At 44.6% G+C, this 16998-nt stretch overlaps 2 protein-coding genes across 2 annotated transcripts; both read left to right on the forward strand.

The window, feature by feature from the left end:
- Nucleotides 1–912: 912 nt before the first annotated feature.
- Nucleotides 913–1959, forward strand: UBB (ubiquitin B; the record flags this gene model as incomplete). Its single annotated transcript, XM_079545026.1, has 1 exon — nt 913–1959. One exon carries the CDS (start codon nt 913–915, stop codon nt 1828–1830), a length of 918 nt encoding a protein of 305 aa, XP_079401152.1. The 3' UTR covers nt 1831–1959.
- A 6488-nt stretch (nt 1960–8447) lies between these two features.
- On the forward strand, nt 8448–16712 carry LOC306954136 (transient receptor potential cation channel subfamily V member 2-like; the record flags this gene model as incomplete). Its single annotated transcript, XM_079545200.1, has 15 exons — nt 8448–8689; nt 9332–9465; nt 9709–9861; nt 10304–10444; nt 10614–10912; nt 11155–11331; nt 11645–11803; nt 11932–12027; nt 12560–12630; nt 13325–13490; nt 13998–14064; nt 14153–14460; nt 14858–14976; nt 15753–15847; nt 16582–16712. 15 exons carry the CDS (start codon nt 8448–8450, stop codon nt 16710–16712), a joined length of 2358 nt encoding a protein of 785 aa, XP_079401326.1.
- Nucleotides 16713–16998: the final 286 nt, after the last annotated feature.

Consider the following 16998-nt stretch of genomic DNA (forward strand, 5'->3'; position numbering starts at 1 on the left):
CCAGATCCCTCCGCACCCTCCGAAATTCGGGGATTTTTAAGGGTCTCAGCTCTCTGCCGAAGACATCAGGGACCCCCTTTGCTCTTGGAAGAGGGATTGGAGAGGTAGGGAGGCGAGTATTTGTTTTACCAGGGGGGTTTTGTGAGGGACTACTTTGAGGGGTGGATGGATACGTCAGCGCTGGAGGGGCGGGGACTGTCGCGCGGCTGGCGCATAAATACGTGAGGCGCTGCGTCACCCCGCAGAATACAGCTGCTGCATTGAGAATTGTGTTTGTCGGGAGCTGCGCTCAGGGCCGGAGACGTGAGTTGTGTGGTGGGGGTGCTGGGGCGGGAGGGGAAAGCATGGGTTTTTTTTGTTTTTGTTTTTTTTCCAGTCAGGGAGACAGAAAGGGTTGGAGTGAGTCTTCTTCGAGTAGCGTTTCCGAGGGGTGGTGGTTGTGGAGTTTGTAAATCCGTCCTAACGACGTTGTTAAAAACTGGGGCGGGGGGGGGGGGGGGGGGGGGAGGGAGAGAGATTCTGTTAGAAAAAGGGAGGATGTTCGAAAAGATGGCGGATGCGGCGTTGTGCTGCCCGGAAGCGGGGAGCTGAGTCAGCGTCGGGCAGCTCTGCCAACGTGAGAGCCCGCGGCGGGGGGGTGGGGGGTGAGTTGCCTTGCAGGTAGGGGAAGGTGGGGGGAGGACTGGGCTGGCTCTGTGCTGCATGGGTACTGCTTGGGCTTTGAAAAGTATTGGGTACTACTCCAACGAGGAGCTGGAGAACAGGAATTAGAGGGTTAGTAATAGCTTACTGAAATCCTAGTTTATGTTAATGTAATGTGGATTAGTGAGTCGTTTTCTCATATACAAAGCATGTGTGGGCTTATGGGTGACTTACTTAATACTGGAATTTCTGTATGTTTTTCAGGTAAACATGCAGATCTTTGTGAAGACCCTGACTGGCAAGACCATCACCCTTGAGGTTGAACCCAGTGATACCATTGAAAACGTGAAGGCCAAAATCCAAGACAAAGAAGGCATTCCTCCCGATCAGCAGAGGCTGATCTTCGCTGGCAAGCAGCTGGAAGACGGGCGCACCCTGTCTGACTACAACATCCAGAAGGAGTCCACCCTGCATCTGGTGCTGCGCCTCAGGGGAGGCATGCAGATCTTTGTGAAGACCCTGACTGGCAAGACCATCACCCTTGAGGTTGAACCCAGTGACACCATTGAAAACGTGAAGGCCAAGATCCAGGATAAAGAAGGCATTCCTCCTGATCAGCAGAGGCTGATCTTCGCTGGCAAGCAGCTGGAAGACGGGCGCACCCTGTCTGACTACAACATCCAGAAGGAGTCCACCCTGCATCTGGTGCTGCGCCTCAGGGGAGGTATGCAGATCTTTGTGAAGACCCTGACTGGCAAGACCATCACCCTTGAGGTTGAACCCAGTGACACCATTGAAAACGTAAAGGCCAAGATCCAAGACAAAGAAGGCATTCCTCCCGATCAGCAGAGGCTGATCTTTGCTGGCAAGCAGCTGGAAGATGGGCGCACCCTGTCTGACTACAACATCCAGAAGGAGTCCACCCTGCATCTGGTGCTGCGCCTGAGAGGAGGTATGCAGATCTTTGTGAAAACCTTGACTGGCAAGACCATCACCCTTGAGGTTGAACCCAGTGACACCATTGAGAACGTGAAGGCCAAGATCCAGGACAAAGAAGGCATTCCTCCTGATCAGCAGAGGCTGATCTTCGCTGGCAAGCAGCTGGAAGACGGGCGCACCCTGTCTGACTACAACATCCAGAAGGAGTCCACCCTGCATCTGGTGCTGCGCCTCAGGGGTGGCTATTAGTTGTCAGCAGTCTTGTCAAGCAAGATGCACAGCACTTGTGTTTGCACTGTAGTCTTTCTAATGTCTTAAATTAAATGCAAACTTAACTGCTGATCTGTATGTTGAAATGCTAATAAAGTTTTCTGTTGCACATTACATTGTGTTGTCTGTCTCAGTTTAAGCTAGAAAACCCAGTATAGATAAATGACACACACATTCCTTTTGGCTTTTTTCTGTGGTGGCTTAAGAATCTTCATGTGGGCTGTGGAGGTATTTGGTGGTGAATCAACACGAATTAAGGTCTAAGCACTACTACTGTCACTAGTTCTTTCTAGAACTTAAATTGATTCTGTATTTCCAGAAAGGATACAGCGTTCCGGTGAGGACTTCAGAAAGCTGCTATCAAACAACATTAATGTAGGACTAAGGTAGTGGGAGTGGGTTGTAAACTGCGCTGTGTTAAGGTAGGTGGGCCTGAGATTCCATTACCTCACAGTTAGGTGCGACTTCTGTCCCACTGTCCTTGGTGCAGGCTGTGTACGTGGCTTGCCAATTAGGTATGTTAATATTTCAAATTGCATTCTGTTCCTCTCATAAAATGGAAGCGGGCTGTTTTGTTGTAGGCTTCACTGCATCAAACACTTTCTATCTGGGGAAGGGCTCTTTGCAGTAAGCACTGTTGTGGGCAGTTTGGGGGGCCTGTTTGAATTGATCAGCTCTAATGAAAATGCCTTCAGTACTGCATAGCAGAGGGGTGGGTGCTGTGGGTCTCTGGGTTAAACACTGGCCTTCACAAAAGCATTTGGAACCGATTTCCATCCAAGCAGGCATTGGGAAATACGAGGTGAAGTTTGAGGTGATGGTTCAGGCACGTTTCAGGCACATAATAATGGACCTTAAAGGATGGATGTCGTCATCCAAGTTCCTTTTTATGGAAACTTAAGCAGGCTGTAAGGATCATGGCTGTCGAGACCTTGATCTGTTGAATACTAAGAGCTGCTTAAGTGTTCAATTGGAGTCCGCATCCATGTGCTCTATGCACAGTGCTGTGCCAGTGCACTTTGTTCATTAGTGGTGGCGCATGGTGCAGCGTCGCTCAAATACCACATTCACATCTTACATTACTGAGCATGTCCTGGATATGACTGGAACAGCAGTGCTGACACTGGCGGTGTGTTCTTAATATGGGTGTGAACATGGGGGAAGATTTAACCTGCTGATTGTAGGCAATTTAAACACACTTCTGCTAGTCACAGCTGTGATTGGAATTATTTGCAGCAGGTTTTGTTCCCTGCTTTCCTTAGTGTATAAATTCCCTGAGTAACTCACAGTCCAGAGGAGATATGGCAGTGAATAAATTTACTTTCTCTGCCGATTATTTGCTCCAGTGAAATCAGCTGCTTTATCTTCCCTGGATTATAATTAAGAGATGTCCTTTCTCAGGTTCTTTTAATAATTAAACAGTGCTGCATGGTAACAGTCACAGTAGCTAACTGATCAGATTAGGCAGGCTGTGGGTTCAAGGGGGTTTTTGTTTGCTTTGGGTTAGGAACGAGTCTGTAAGGGGCAGGTAGGTTTTTCCAGAGCCAATTACTGAATGGGAACTGTTGCTGAAGTGCTGTTCAAATGCAGTGCAGAACCCAGACTTCCTAAGTGCCGTTAGGTGCAGCTGGCTTCATGCAGAGCTAAGTTTGGGGCCTGGCCTGCTCTGCAAGAGCAGAGACCCTGGGAACATGATAGGCATGGGTGCGCCAGCACCAGTGTGCACTCAGTGACCACAATGCCTTCAGCCCAAACCGAGCTGGGGTGGTGGCCGGGGAGCAGCTCAGGCCTGGTCTGTGCAGCCTGGGCTGATTGTGCAAAACTACCTATGTGTCCACACGCTGTTTTCCCAGCCCACCAGGTAAGGCTCATGCTGAAAGTTAATTATATTTGACTTATTAGAAACGGCACAGAACAGCAGAAGTACAAGAAGTGAAATTGAGAGGTGCTGTAGCGTTGCAGTGCTACCCTGGCTGGAGAGTAATGTTTCTCACAAGGGTGCGCTTGCAGCTGCTTGCGCTGTTTTTCAGTGTTAAGCAGCAGCAAGTCAGGATCATGGAGTGACCACCCGGTGTCACTGTTGCTGCACAGAAATGCTACTTTGAAGCGGATTTTGTGTTGTGTCGATTGTATAATTGTCAGTGGAGCGTTTCTTCAGGCTGTAATCCTGTAGAAAAGGATATATTGAGTACAAAGACACTTCCACTGAAGGTATATGAGAGGTGGATACTTCCTTCAAAGGCCTGAAAAGTAATATAGATGGGAGCATTTAAATGCAGCGATGCAAGACCAGTAGTTAGCAAAACACTGTTGTGTAAATAATTGAGTTATTGGGGCAGTAGCAAGTTTTGAAAAGTAGTTATGTTTAAGAATATTTGGATTTTAAATTGGGCACCATCTGGTCCCTCTAACACTGTAAGCTTCCATTTGCATAACTATAATAAATTGAAATTCATCCCTCCAGTTTGAGTTTGGTGTAACAGTCATACGAAAATTTGGCGTTGCAAAAAGACTTGATATTTCCCCAAGTCTGAAAGAGCACTTTTAAAAGTAACAGTCTGCTCTTCTAGCCTTGTGACCTTCATGAGGTCTGAGTGAAATGCTCACCCACCCGTTGTTCCAGGAAATCTTTTAATGCTCCTCTCTACATGCAACTCTTGCAGTCTTCTTTCTTTTGTGAGGGTGATTTTGAGCTGCTGCCCCTTACAGTGGCGACAGATCAAAGCTGTAATTAAACAACAGACAAAAGTAAATGACTTTGTTTTTCTGTTTACAGCATACAGAAAATATATTAATTATAAAAGTATTTTTCAGTGTTTGGTAAAAATTGGTGTGCTCATCTATACTCTGTGTATGATCAGAGAACACATACTTTAGGAGACGCTCATTCACATCTTCTCAGAAAGCTGTCCCCCCTTCTGCTTCCTGTTGCATTCTCTTTAATCAGGTTTGAGTCACTGTTTTTTCTGCCATGAATTACTGTGCTTCTTCATACAGCGTACATCAATACTTGTGCTGCAGTGCTCATTTTGAAATACTTTCTTTGCCTGAACTTAAAATTTCACTTAGCGTTTAGTTTCTCTCTTTGCGGTTTGAAGTTTTCTTCTGCCTTGCTTCTCCCTTCTCCGAAATGGAAATGCAAATGTTTGTCATAGCATCCTCCCTATGAAAGTGTGTGCGCATGTGTGCACGCATACCGATGTTTCTGTGTTCTCCCAGCAGCTCCATGTTTCTGTTTTGCTGCATTGACCTCCCAGCTGGCAGTGATTCCTTTCCCAGCAAACTGCACATTTGCCTTCCTCTGTGTAAACTATTAAAACCAGATGAGCAGAACCAAATCTGTTATGATGCACTTTTGTAGGCTGATTTTGTTCCCTGGTTAGAATGGTGGGCTGACTCATGAAAGCTGAGGGAGGGAAGTTTATGCTAAACTATCCTGCTTGATTCTACACCTGTTGTTACCCAAGGAAATTAATGTTCTCGGGAGCCCCACATTGTCCTGCTGTCCTGTCACTTGAATATTGCTTTGGGTTCTCTGTAAGCTTGTGGTAGCTTTGGAAAAAATCCATAGCCAGAGTTCAATATGTCAGGATGTGACGCATCCCTTCTCAACTTTTTTGGAGCGCTTGTTAACTAATTCATAGCTGTCAAGCTGTTGGTTAAAAGAGTTATATATCATTTTGTTAATTAACGAGATTTGCTAGATGATTTCTAGATCACATATATGGCTTAGTAAACCATCAGTGCTCTTCATAGCGTGGATGACGATACTCTTGAGCGGCTTTGTGCTTTGGAAGGCCATCAAAGGTGCTGAATGTCATCCTGCGTTGTTGCTACTGGGAATAATGATCATGCTGTGTCCTCTGCCCACAGTTCTGTTAGAAGAGAAAAAACTGAGATGTTTCATGCAGTCTGATATCTTCTGTGTCCCAGGGGTCCTGTTTTCAGAGTGATAAGTGAACAGTGCTAGTGCATGTGCACGGTGTCAGCTACAGTCTGTTGTGTGGATGGCCACCTGTGCTCCCAGAAATAGCCTTTCCAAGACTTGGTGATTCTTCTGGAGAGCCCATCAGGAGCTGAGCACCAGGGTAAATTAAGTAACCAGTGGCATAAGTAGTTAGGAATGGGGCTGCTTTGTGAAGGCTCTTGTCCATGTGATGAGCAGCTGCTGCTTGTTATAACATTCTGGCTAGTTTGTCTGCTGGGGTTTGCTTTGCCTCACAATGGTGGTGCATGAAATTGTGTGAGAACTGGCTTCCCACAGGAACAGTCGACTTCAGATGTTTTCATGCATTCTTGATTTCATGCTTTTCTTGGGCAGAGTGTCTTGTGACAAACCTCACAGCTGAACCACAGGCTCTGGCATTGCCAGGGTTTGATCATCCCCTGCGGTCTAAATGGGCTGTTGGAAGCCACAAGATGTCTCCCGTGCAGGAAGGAGTTAAGCATGATGAATTTGCAATAGCCAGCCAGCTTTCCCATATAAGAGCAGTGCACTCATTGGCTCTCTCTTTTACTGAGAAATCTATCTAGTCATTTCCTGTGCAAGCCCTTCTTCACTTTGCAAAAAGCTGTACAGTTAAGTAAATAATCAGGCAGTTATTTCTTCTCACAGGTTGGATTCTTCCATGGACCACCACCAACTAGGAGTCCAGTGTCGTGCCATCACCAGAGTGCTGAGATGAGTGTGGCGGTCTCTGCGGAAGAAAAGAGTTCTCATGCATGGATGTAAATAATTTGTGGGCTGCTTTCATGCTTATTAACACATGTTATTTGACATCATTTCAACGGGGAAGCTATTTGGCTTCTGAAGGCTCAGTTGGGACTCCCTGTGAGATCAGTTCTTGGCTGGAGCTGGCAGCAGCTTGGGGTAAGTGCTGTACTCTTCCTCTTTTGACAACAGGGCTTTTTTTTTTTTATGCTGTACTACTCAAAAAGGCTCGGTAAAGTTGCAGAAGGGGACAACTCAGTTCATGAGAAGTTAAAACTGAGCTGACAAACAGAGACTGCTGCCTGTTTCCTAGGAAAACATGACTTGGATGTATTTATTTTAGGGTCTTTGTTGTATTTTTTAAGGACCATTTTGCTTTTGCTTTTAAACCAGACATTCTGTCTGTAAACAACTGTCACTAAATAACTTTCTTGAAGCTGTGGAGAGAAGGAAACTGCAACTGAGTAATGACTGGGGGGAAAGGAAGACAGAACAACAAGCAAACTATTATGGATGTACAAGTAGCACTCTGAAGGATTGGCAAATGTACCAGTGAGTGTTCTGGGGGACAAAACGAGGCTGAAATGGGATTGTAGGGTGTAATCTCATGCGTGCAGAGGAATGTTTGTCAGTAAAATGCAGACTAAACAGAATGGCTGAATTGTAATGGTTTGTCATGAAACCAGCCTTTGGACTTCTTGCTGTGAGCTGCATAAAGATATTCTGTGGCTGCTTTCTGCTTAGAGCTAACTGTGCTGCCTTGCATCCGAATCTAAGCCAGAATCTTTATGGTGTGTCCATGTACCTCCTTGCTGGTATAGGCTATGGAGTCTGGCTTAGTCCCAGCAAGGGAGAGAAAATCCCCATTTGGAGGGAGTACATGTGAATAGGACAGAGTTATTAAGCTCTGGTTCAGGCTGGTAATTGCGGATGTTTCCTTGCTGCTTCACAAACTGCGACTCTTCATAATGTGCCGGCTGCAGGCAGCTTGCACTGGGTGTGGATCTGGGATGTATCCAGATAAACAAGAAGGGATGTCTCAGAAGGGTAAAAAATACTAAAGTGGGCTAGCTGGGTGCTGTAATGAATACTTAGGTTATGTGCACGGCACATCTGGGTCCAGCATTGCTTTTGGGAGAGCTGAGCTGTGTTCAGGTTCTGAGGACTATGCGTGTCCGTGTGGCATCCAGCATGTGTGTGTGCCTGTGCCATGGAGCTGGAAGTTGGAAGCCTGTATTCACATGGCTAGGGAGTTCTCTCATATTTTGCCCCAGTGCAGTGCAACAACACATGAGAGGAATATAACTTTTGCAAATATTTTCCCCATGGAAACAGTGCCTTTCTTAACATGAGAGAACATGAACCAGCTTATTGCTCTGTTTCAAAAAAGTTAATCTATAGTTAATCTTATCTTTTGGCCACTCAGTGACTGGCTGGTGTTGGCTGCACTGAGACAAGAACAGTGATCGTAGTCTCCTAAAGATCCACTCTCTTTGCCTTTTATGTAAGGAACCCATGCTGCTGCCAACAGGTGAGATCATCTCACAAAAGGGGTTCAGCTGTTCTGTCGAAGAGTTGTCTGTATTTCTTGTACTACTTCTGGCAGTCTCTATTTCTTGTGCTACTTTTCTAGGTGAGCCATGTTTAAGACATTGATCCTTTATTCAAATACGCCCGACTGTGCAGAACTTTATTGAATCTTTTCTCTCAAGACTCCTATAGTCAACTGTAGGAGCATTGGACCTGGAAACGTTTCCTCTATGTCTGTGCCACATGGCTCACATTCTAGGTTTGCAAACAAATTGTATTAATTCTCCCATGCTATTGCAGGTTTATTCTCCCAGTGGGCAACATCTGGTGATCTGCAAGGCCATCTCTGCTAGAAATGGATAACTTCACAAATGATCAGTCAGGCCCATGTCAGAGGAACAGGTTGGTAGGACTGCTAGAAACAGATGACAGTATCCAGGAGGATAAGCCTGCATCTAGTACAAAGGAAGAAAGATCAGGACAATATGGAAAGAAGGGAGAGCCCCGGCCCTTGGAGTCACCTTACCAGAAGGAAAGCAGTGACTACTCTCCTAAAGTCATGATTAATCTGAACTATCGGCCAGGACTTGTGAGCAAGTGAGTAACTATTGGTTATTTGGCAGGGATAGGATCACTGTTGATCTGTGCTGACTCCTGCCTACAAACTTTACAGAAGTTGAAACTAAAAGTGACAAAAATATTACAGCTGTCTGGTAGAGGTATAAATAAAGGTAGGAAGGGGACATGTTAGCCCTTCCTCTCCGTACTTGGAAGGTACGGTGTGTGTTGTTTATTTGGGGTATATTTGAACCAAATAGCACCAAATAAGCCAAGTTGAGTGTAAGAGCAACTTAGCATGGAGCTCTATACATCTGAACTGTTCTTGCCAGAAAGGGATGTAAATGAGCTCATGTAGTGCTTTATACCACGTGGTGGGACCTATTCTGATCCTGCAGCTCTCTTGGGCTTGTCTGTGCTCAGGATACATTCCAGGTCTGCACATCAGGCTGCATCTGGGAAGAGCTCCAGCTGATGGAAACAGCAATCACTTAAGAGCATTATGGGAAATAGCTGTCTGTATTTTTCCTTTGACTCAAAAATACAGTTTTGTTTTTTTTTTCTAAGAAACTTTTTTTTTTTTACCTCTCTCCTCTTTTCTTACGCAACAGACTAGAACTTATTGCATGCTCTTGTCTTGCAGTCTCCAGGACTTCTTAACACTGTGCGTTTCTTCTGCAGCCAAAAGGACCCCAATCGCTTTGACAGAGACAGGCTCTTCAGTGCAGTCTCCAGGGGCAGCCCCGAGGCACTGGATGGCTTACTTGAGTACTTAAGGAGGACCTCAAAATTTCTCACCAATTCTGAATACACAGGTGGGCTCCTGCTCAGAAACTGGGGTAGCAGAGGCAATGCTTGTTAGTGTAGCACAGGGAAGTGCCATTAGTTGCATATTTCCTAAGGCTTTTGCCTCTGCTGCAGACTTAGAATACAAAAGCCATTAAAAATATTGGGTTTGGTCCTACACTGAGTTAAGTTGTGGGAGTGCTGAATCAGGTAATACAGATATGTGCAAGACACATATCCACAACCTACTTGATACTTTTTTCTTCTACTAGATGCAAAGACTGGGAAGACTTGCTTAATGAAAGCCCTGATGAATTTGAAAAATGGAAGGAATGACACAATCCCTCTTTTGCTGGAAATAGATCAGAAGACACAGAATCCCAGGCCGCTTGTCAATGTGGCATGCTCTGACTGTTACTACAGAGGTAAGGTTTCTGCTGGTGTTGAGTCAGATGCACCTCCCCATCAGACAGGTGAGACACAGAGGTACAGGAGAAAGAAGGGGATTTGGTGTTTATGTGGCACTGCCTTTCCAGAGTTCTGGTGTAATTACGGTAACAGCCTGCTCATCTTTCCATTTCTGATTTCTGATTCTGGCACTTTCCTCCTCAGCCTTTTGCAACTTTGTCCTTAGTCTATAAAACAGAAATAATACGTGTTTAATAAATCCACAAATATGAAAGAATCTGTGTAGCAAAGTTTATAAAGCATTTCTGAAAGTGAAAAAGGAATACTACCTAGCTATTAAAGAATGAGTTCTGCTAGCTGAGTTATCCTTTACTGTTTTAACAGTGCTTTGCCAAAGAGTCCTCTGCTTGTTCTCTCTGATATTGGTACTGATTTCTGGGTTTTTGCCTGTTTCTTTAGGCCAGACTGCACTCCATATTGCCATAGAGAGAAGGAGCCTGGACATAGTGAAAGTTCTAGTGGAGAATGGAGCTGACGTCCATGCCAGAGCTCATGGTGAATTCTTCAGGAAGAAGAACGAGGGAGTTTGCTTTTATTTTGGTGAGCCTGTGTGGAGCACATTTCTTTGGGTTGTTTTAATGCCTTACTGTGTTCAATGCCACTAGTCTTAGCTGGGTTTGTCCCTCTGTTCACAACTTCACTTTCAATTCTTTCGATTTCTTTTCACACTTCCTGCTGCCCCTCCCAACTGCTGTTTTAATCTCTTCAGGTGAACTTCCCCTCTCTTTGGCTGCCTGTACCAACCAGTTTGAGGTTGTAGAATATCTTCTAAACAACCCCCACCAAAAAGCCAGACTCCAGGAGCAAGATACACAGGGAAATACAGTCCTCCATGCCCTGGTGATGATTGCAGATGACACTGAGGAGAACACCAAGTTTGTGAGCACAGTATACGTTGAAATCCTGAAGGCAGGTGTGAAGACTGACCCAACAGTGAAACTGGAGGAGATTGTGAATTATGACGGATTAAATCCCCTGCAGCTTGCTGCCAAGACAGGCAAAGTGGAGGTAAAGACAAATAGAGGGAATTCCTGGGGTTGCTGGGAAACAATGACAACTGCAGCATACATCCTCAGCATAACAGCAGGGTCTGATGTAGTATCTTGCCTGATATGAACCAAGTAGTCTGGTGTTCAGATACAACAGTGGGTAATGCAGAAGGCAAGGTGTTTATTTGAAGGTGATTTGGGTCACTTGGGTCACTTTGTATCTTAATTGCATACATGTTTTTCTGATATTTTTCTCTTCAGATCTTCAAACACATCATCCAAAGAGAGATCAAAGACCCAGTGTACAGGCACCTGTCCCGCAAGTTCACTGAATGGACCTATGGACCTATCCACGTCTCCCTCTATGACTTGTCTTCTCTAGACAGCTTTGAGGAAAACTCTGTGCTGGAGATTCTGGCATACAGCAGTGACACACCAGTGAGTGCTTTTTACTAAAAGTTAAAGACAGCAACAGTTTTTGCACCACCTTGAGATGGTTTTGATCCTTTGGTTGTCCTAAGCTGAGGTTGTCCTAAGCTGCTTGGCTTTTCTCATGAAGCCAAACAGAATTAACTTCCCATGGGATGTGTAATGTTTTTCATACTGACAGTCTTAACTGAGTAAACCCTTAGGGATAGCCTAATTGCAGCCACTGAATTCCAACCCTGAAAAAGATAATCCTCTGGTGAATTCACGTTTCTGTTGATACTTTGATATGTTTGTTGCTGATGGTGGTTTTCTTCCTTCTTAGAATCGGTACAAAATGGTGGTTTTGGAGCCACTGAACAAATTGCTTCAGCAGAAGTGGGAAACATTTGCTTCCAAGAGATTCTACTTCAGTTTTATCTCATACTTGTCATTCATGATCATCTTTACAGCCATTGCCTACTATCAGCCCTTAAGGGTAAAGGTAAGCCTAATATTCTTTTATCTAAAAAGACCTGAATGAATGGAGTTGAGCTTTAAAAACCTTGGGGTGTTTATCACAAGTGCCAATGTCACTATTTGGTATTTTGCTTCTTTGTCTTTATCTTGCAGCCTTCATTTCCAGTGGAGTTCACAGCTGGAGGCTTCCTGTGGGTCTCTGGGCTGATCATTATTTTGCTTGGAGGTGTATACCTAATTTTTGCTCAGGTATGTGGCTCTCTGGTCTAGTCTCATTATAAGAATGAGAACAAGCAAACAAAACCATCGCTGACATGGAGGCAACAGATTTGGTTCTGTTTGATTCTGAGGTCAGAATGTGCATGAGTGGATGGCAGGAGAGAACCCTGCTGTGAAACACAGTATCAGAGTGATCCTGTAATGACAGGAGTGGTATAGACCAGGCTCCAGGGCAAGAGGAGGAATAGGCTCACAACACTAATTGATTAGGAGTGACTTGTGATTTATGGCACTAAAATGCATCTCTAGCATTTAATGCTATTAATACTATTAAGAAGGACATAAGGCTGAGCCATTATTTAGCCTTTGTTTGTACTTCTCCTTTTACAAGTAAGGCTGTGGAAGAGTGACTAACTGAAAATTTGGATCTTGACAATGAAAGCACAAGGAGGAGTTTGTGGAGTGAACCTCTCTCCCGCGCGATAGGCTGTGCCAGCAGGAATCGATCTGTAGGATGTTCTGTTGCTCTGATGAATGGCTACCCTTGATTTTTCTCAATTAGAGTCTGTATCTGCGGAGGAGACGCCAGTCCCTGAAGACTATGTGTTCTGACAGCTGTGTTGAGATCTTGATGTATGTCTCTTGAGGTTTTTTGCGCAATGAAAGCACGGGTGAAATTGGTTCTCTGCTGTGTGCTGCTAAGTTGCCCTAACATTACTAGAGAGATGGTGAGCAGGAAAGATTGATTCTCTGCCGCTGTCTCTTCTTTCCACCCTTTCCCTGCTTGTTTCTCCTACCTGCTGCATCTTGTCATAACCCTTTGTTGTAACAGACTTAGTGGGGTAGAGCCTGTCTTTGGATTTGTGGTGGAATACAGCAAAGGGCAGATCTTCGGTTATTCCACAGTTCAGAGCATGTTAGAAAAAGAGCTCAAGTTTTGAATCATCACCATGTCATAAATTTGATCAAAAAGAAAGAGACTTCATATTTTTTGAGGACAGATGTGTAGATGCATGTGTTTGCATGTATGTGTGCACGTAATTGTGAGTTACAGTTCTTTTTCTGTTTTCTATCGGTTACATGAGTTGCATTAAGCAGTTGAGAGCTTCCATACTGTGAGATTAACCAGTTCATAACAAAACTGCAACAATATGCACATTTGGTTGTAACAGGATTTGCTTATATAAACTATGTGCCTGAATAGCTGTCACTTTGTGTGCTCTATGTAGCCTGGTAAAACATGTTCACTTTTCCCTGCAAAACAGAACTGCAAATGGGCCTTTTTGCTGAAGCAAACTACTGTGTCACTCATTCTACTTCTCTCCAGCTTCATCCAGGCTTTCTCATTGCTGTTGTCAGCAGTCCTGTATGGCGCAAGTTCGGAAAACTATGTGGCAGTGATGGTGTTCTCCCTGCTTCTGGGATGGGTGAACATGCTGTATTACACTCGGGGCTTTCAGCGCATCGGCATTTACAGTGTCATGATACAGAAGGTCAGTGCTTGGGAGACATTTTATGTGAAAAACTTGGATGTGTCAGGAGCTAATAGAATTCCTGCAGTTACTTTTATTCCCTCAAGACCATGAAAACCGTAAAATGAATTGATATATGGACTTGAAATAAATTGCAGGAGATTAGATTTCTCCTTCAAGTACAGTTGTGTGCAGTTGTACAGTTGTGGCAAACCACTGCTTTGCCATCTTTGAATCTGGCAAGTTAGAGCAGCTGACATTTACTTGTTGGTCAGAAAGTGACAAATCCAGCAGTCAAAGCCAGTGTTAAGTTCCCTGGAAAAGCTGTGCTTGGACTGAGGAATGTTTCCAGATCCATGTGAGAGTTTGGGACTAGAAAGGCAAGGCAAAACAGAGGTGAGAAGGGAAGGAGTCTGACCACCAATTGTATGAAACCCAGTGAGGATAGAAGAGAAAGAGAAAGTGCATTGAAATAATCTGGGAACAGCTGCTTGAGAAGGAATGACACTTCCTCCTCGTTTATTTCAGACTATCCTGAGAGATCTGTTGCGTTTCCTCTTGGTTTATATTATCTTCCTCTTTGGCTTTGCTGCAGGTAAGGACTTAATCAGCATCGTGTTATAGGCTGGGCTGCAGGAAGTAATGTCTTTCTGAGGAGGATTCAAATTCTGTTTTTCTTGTAGCTCTGGTTACGCTGATGGGGGACGCTCCTTCACTCTCTCAGAACAAGTCTGTTGCTCAGATGGAGAGTGCTGGGAGCCATGCTATGTATGGTGGGCTGCTCAGTGTCTCCCTGGAGCTCTTCAAGATCACCATTGGGATGGGTGACCTGGATTTTCACGAACATGCCAGATTCAGATACTTTGTCATGCTTCTGCTGCTGCTTTTTGTGATCCTCACTTACATCCTATTGCTCAACATGCTGATTGCACTCATGAGTGAGACTGTCACTGATATTTCTGGTTACAGCAAAAGTGTTTGGAAGCTGCAGGTGAGACACAGTGCTGCTCAGCAGTTATCATGGTCCAAATTCCTATTTGAATTTCATAACGTCAGGCATGACACTGTCTTTGTCCTAAACCTCAACTGTAAAGTTTTCTTTTATATAAATTTACCACTCTGGGGATAAACTCTAACATCATTTTTAGGTGTATTTAAAGCTCGTGCTGTTTGCCTGACTACAAGCCTATTCAGATCCATGTGCACAAGTAACTTGAGTGAATTACAATTTTGGCCTGATGCAGTTAAGCTAAGGAACACTTTGAGGCTGATCTCTGAAGTGATTTTCCAAGTCAAAGTACTTGCTGACTGGGGGGAAGATTTAATGAAAATGAGGGACTGGGCTCTGCATGGCCTGTTCTTCCCCTGACATGGACTTCTTCTTTCAGAGGGCTATTGCTATCCTAGAAATAGAGAAGGCCTGGCTGTGGCGCCAAGGAGGAAAGAGGAGATCTGGCTGCTTGATGTCAGTGGGCCTCAATAAAAAAGATGAGAGGTGGTGCTTCAGGTAAGACAGATGTGCTGTTACCCTTAAACTCCAGCATAGTGATGGATTCCTGTGGATGATAAGCTGCTAACCCTGCTCCACCACAGGAGTTTCAACACTGACTTGGCTGTGTGTCTCAACCACATGTTCCTGGTACATGCACGCTGGCTGGTGATTTCACTGCTGAAAGTTTGAGAGCAAGTCACCAAGAGGTGTGCTGTTTAGCCCACATCTGTGGATGTGGTGATGGTGGCAGGCTGTCTGCAGCAATGCTTTCTTCACTGCAGCAAGTAGCTGTGCTTGGAGTTGGCTGTGGTGGTAGGGGTGTAGGCTGGTGTCCCCTTCCCTCAGGAGCATGCAATATGAGTGCAACATGAAAAGGCAGTACTTCTCCACCCACTGAGGGGCTCAGAGCACAGGTAAACTTTTCTCTACTCAGAGAAACAAAGTGCCAGCAGCACTTCTGTAGCTCCAGGGTTTTACGTGCAATGAAGTGTGCATAGAAAGAGGAATCTAAGAGGTTCCTTTGTATTAAGAATGTTCCCTGGGAGGAACTGGAGTATTTTAAAACAAACAAGTGGCATAGGCCAGCGTACCACGTGCAGAGGGATAGGGATTTACCTCAGAGAGCTTAGACTACAGAAGGTCTTTGCTCAAGAAAAAGCTCTGTAGGGTGCTGTTGCTACAATCGAAGTATTAAGTCTGTGTTAGCAGGATGGGGTTGGCCACAGGACAATGAGACCTGGATGAAATGCTGTGCTTCATTCATCTGTGTCTCTTGCATTTTGTTTCTCCAGAGTAGAGGAAATAAAATGGACAAGTTGGGCAAAGGAAGTGGGAGTTCTCAAGCAAGAGCCTGGAAACACCAATGATTTGGAAATAAATCCTGAAGGTAAAGTCAAATAATGAGGAAATGTCTTCTGTGTCCTTTTGGCTTCCTGCTCAGCCACCCTGTTTGCATGTTATGTCTTTTGGTAACAGAAATTTTAGGCCAGTTTGCTCAAGAAATTGTTTCAGAGTACTAAATAGTAGCAGCATCACTTGTGAGCTGAGCACATAAAGAACTGGAGTTCAGGAATAAATAACGAGAGCAAAGGAGAGGCCATTCCTATTTATCTCTATTGGAAATAGGCAGGAAGCACTGCTGAGTGGAGCAAGGGCTGTTCTTGCCTTTGGCTTAGATCAGTACCCCCAAAAAATGCATGTTGATTTTTGTATAAAAAAAGCTAAAATGTAAACCCACTCATTCTGCAGGTGTTAAAATCAAAGCTTTTAAAGCATAAGTCAGGGCACTAACACTCATAACTTCACCAAATTCTGCCTTAGATCTAATTGTTTGATCCCCTCATTGTACCTGGGAGGCAGCTCTGTATGGAGAGCTGTTAATTTCTCTAGAAATGTTTTGCTCAGCTTGGGCAGAATCTCCATCAGAATTACGCAGCTTCCTGCTCTTTCAGCATAGTCTCTTTCTAGATGCCAGAACTGCAGGAATGGGGAGGTTTCAGCACTTGAAATACTAAATTGGGTGTATGTTGGGTTTCCCTAAACCTGCATCTTCTAAAAACTGGATCCCTTTGTTAGCTTCCTGCTGACAAAGGGCTGCTGTTTTTGTGTCTCCTGCTATAGAGACGAGATCACGGAAACAGGTGCCACAGAAACAACTGAGATCAGCTGTTTCAGAGGAGCAGTCACTGCTGCAGCCCCAGCTATCAGCAACTGAGATGATGCCTCTAAAGGGACAAACCAGAAATCTTTAGCGGGTTTTCTTGTTTGCAACCTTGCTTCCATCTTCAAAGGAGTAGTTCTTCCTATAGCAGCTGGAAGAATCGAAGGCATTATCAGTGTTAAAGTGCATTTCATCAATGACTGTGGTTCACCCTGTGACATTAAATGTTTTCATGCACTTTAATTATAAATTTTCCTCTGAAGAAACCGTTTTTTTCCTCAAGCTTTTCTGACTGACACTTTCCTATTACCATGTTTAAAGGTGCAAGAGCAAGATCTTAGGGGCAGTGGGGGGTAGTCTTTGGAAGGCAGTGCTTT

This window comes from Tetrao urogallus (genome assembly GCF_951394365.1).
Source record: "Tetrao urogallus genome assembly, chromosome: 20".
Classification (NCBI taxonomy): domain Eukaryota; kingdom Metazoa; phylum Chordata; class Aves; order Galliformes; family Phasianidae; genus Tetrao; species Tetrao urogallus.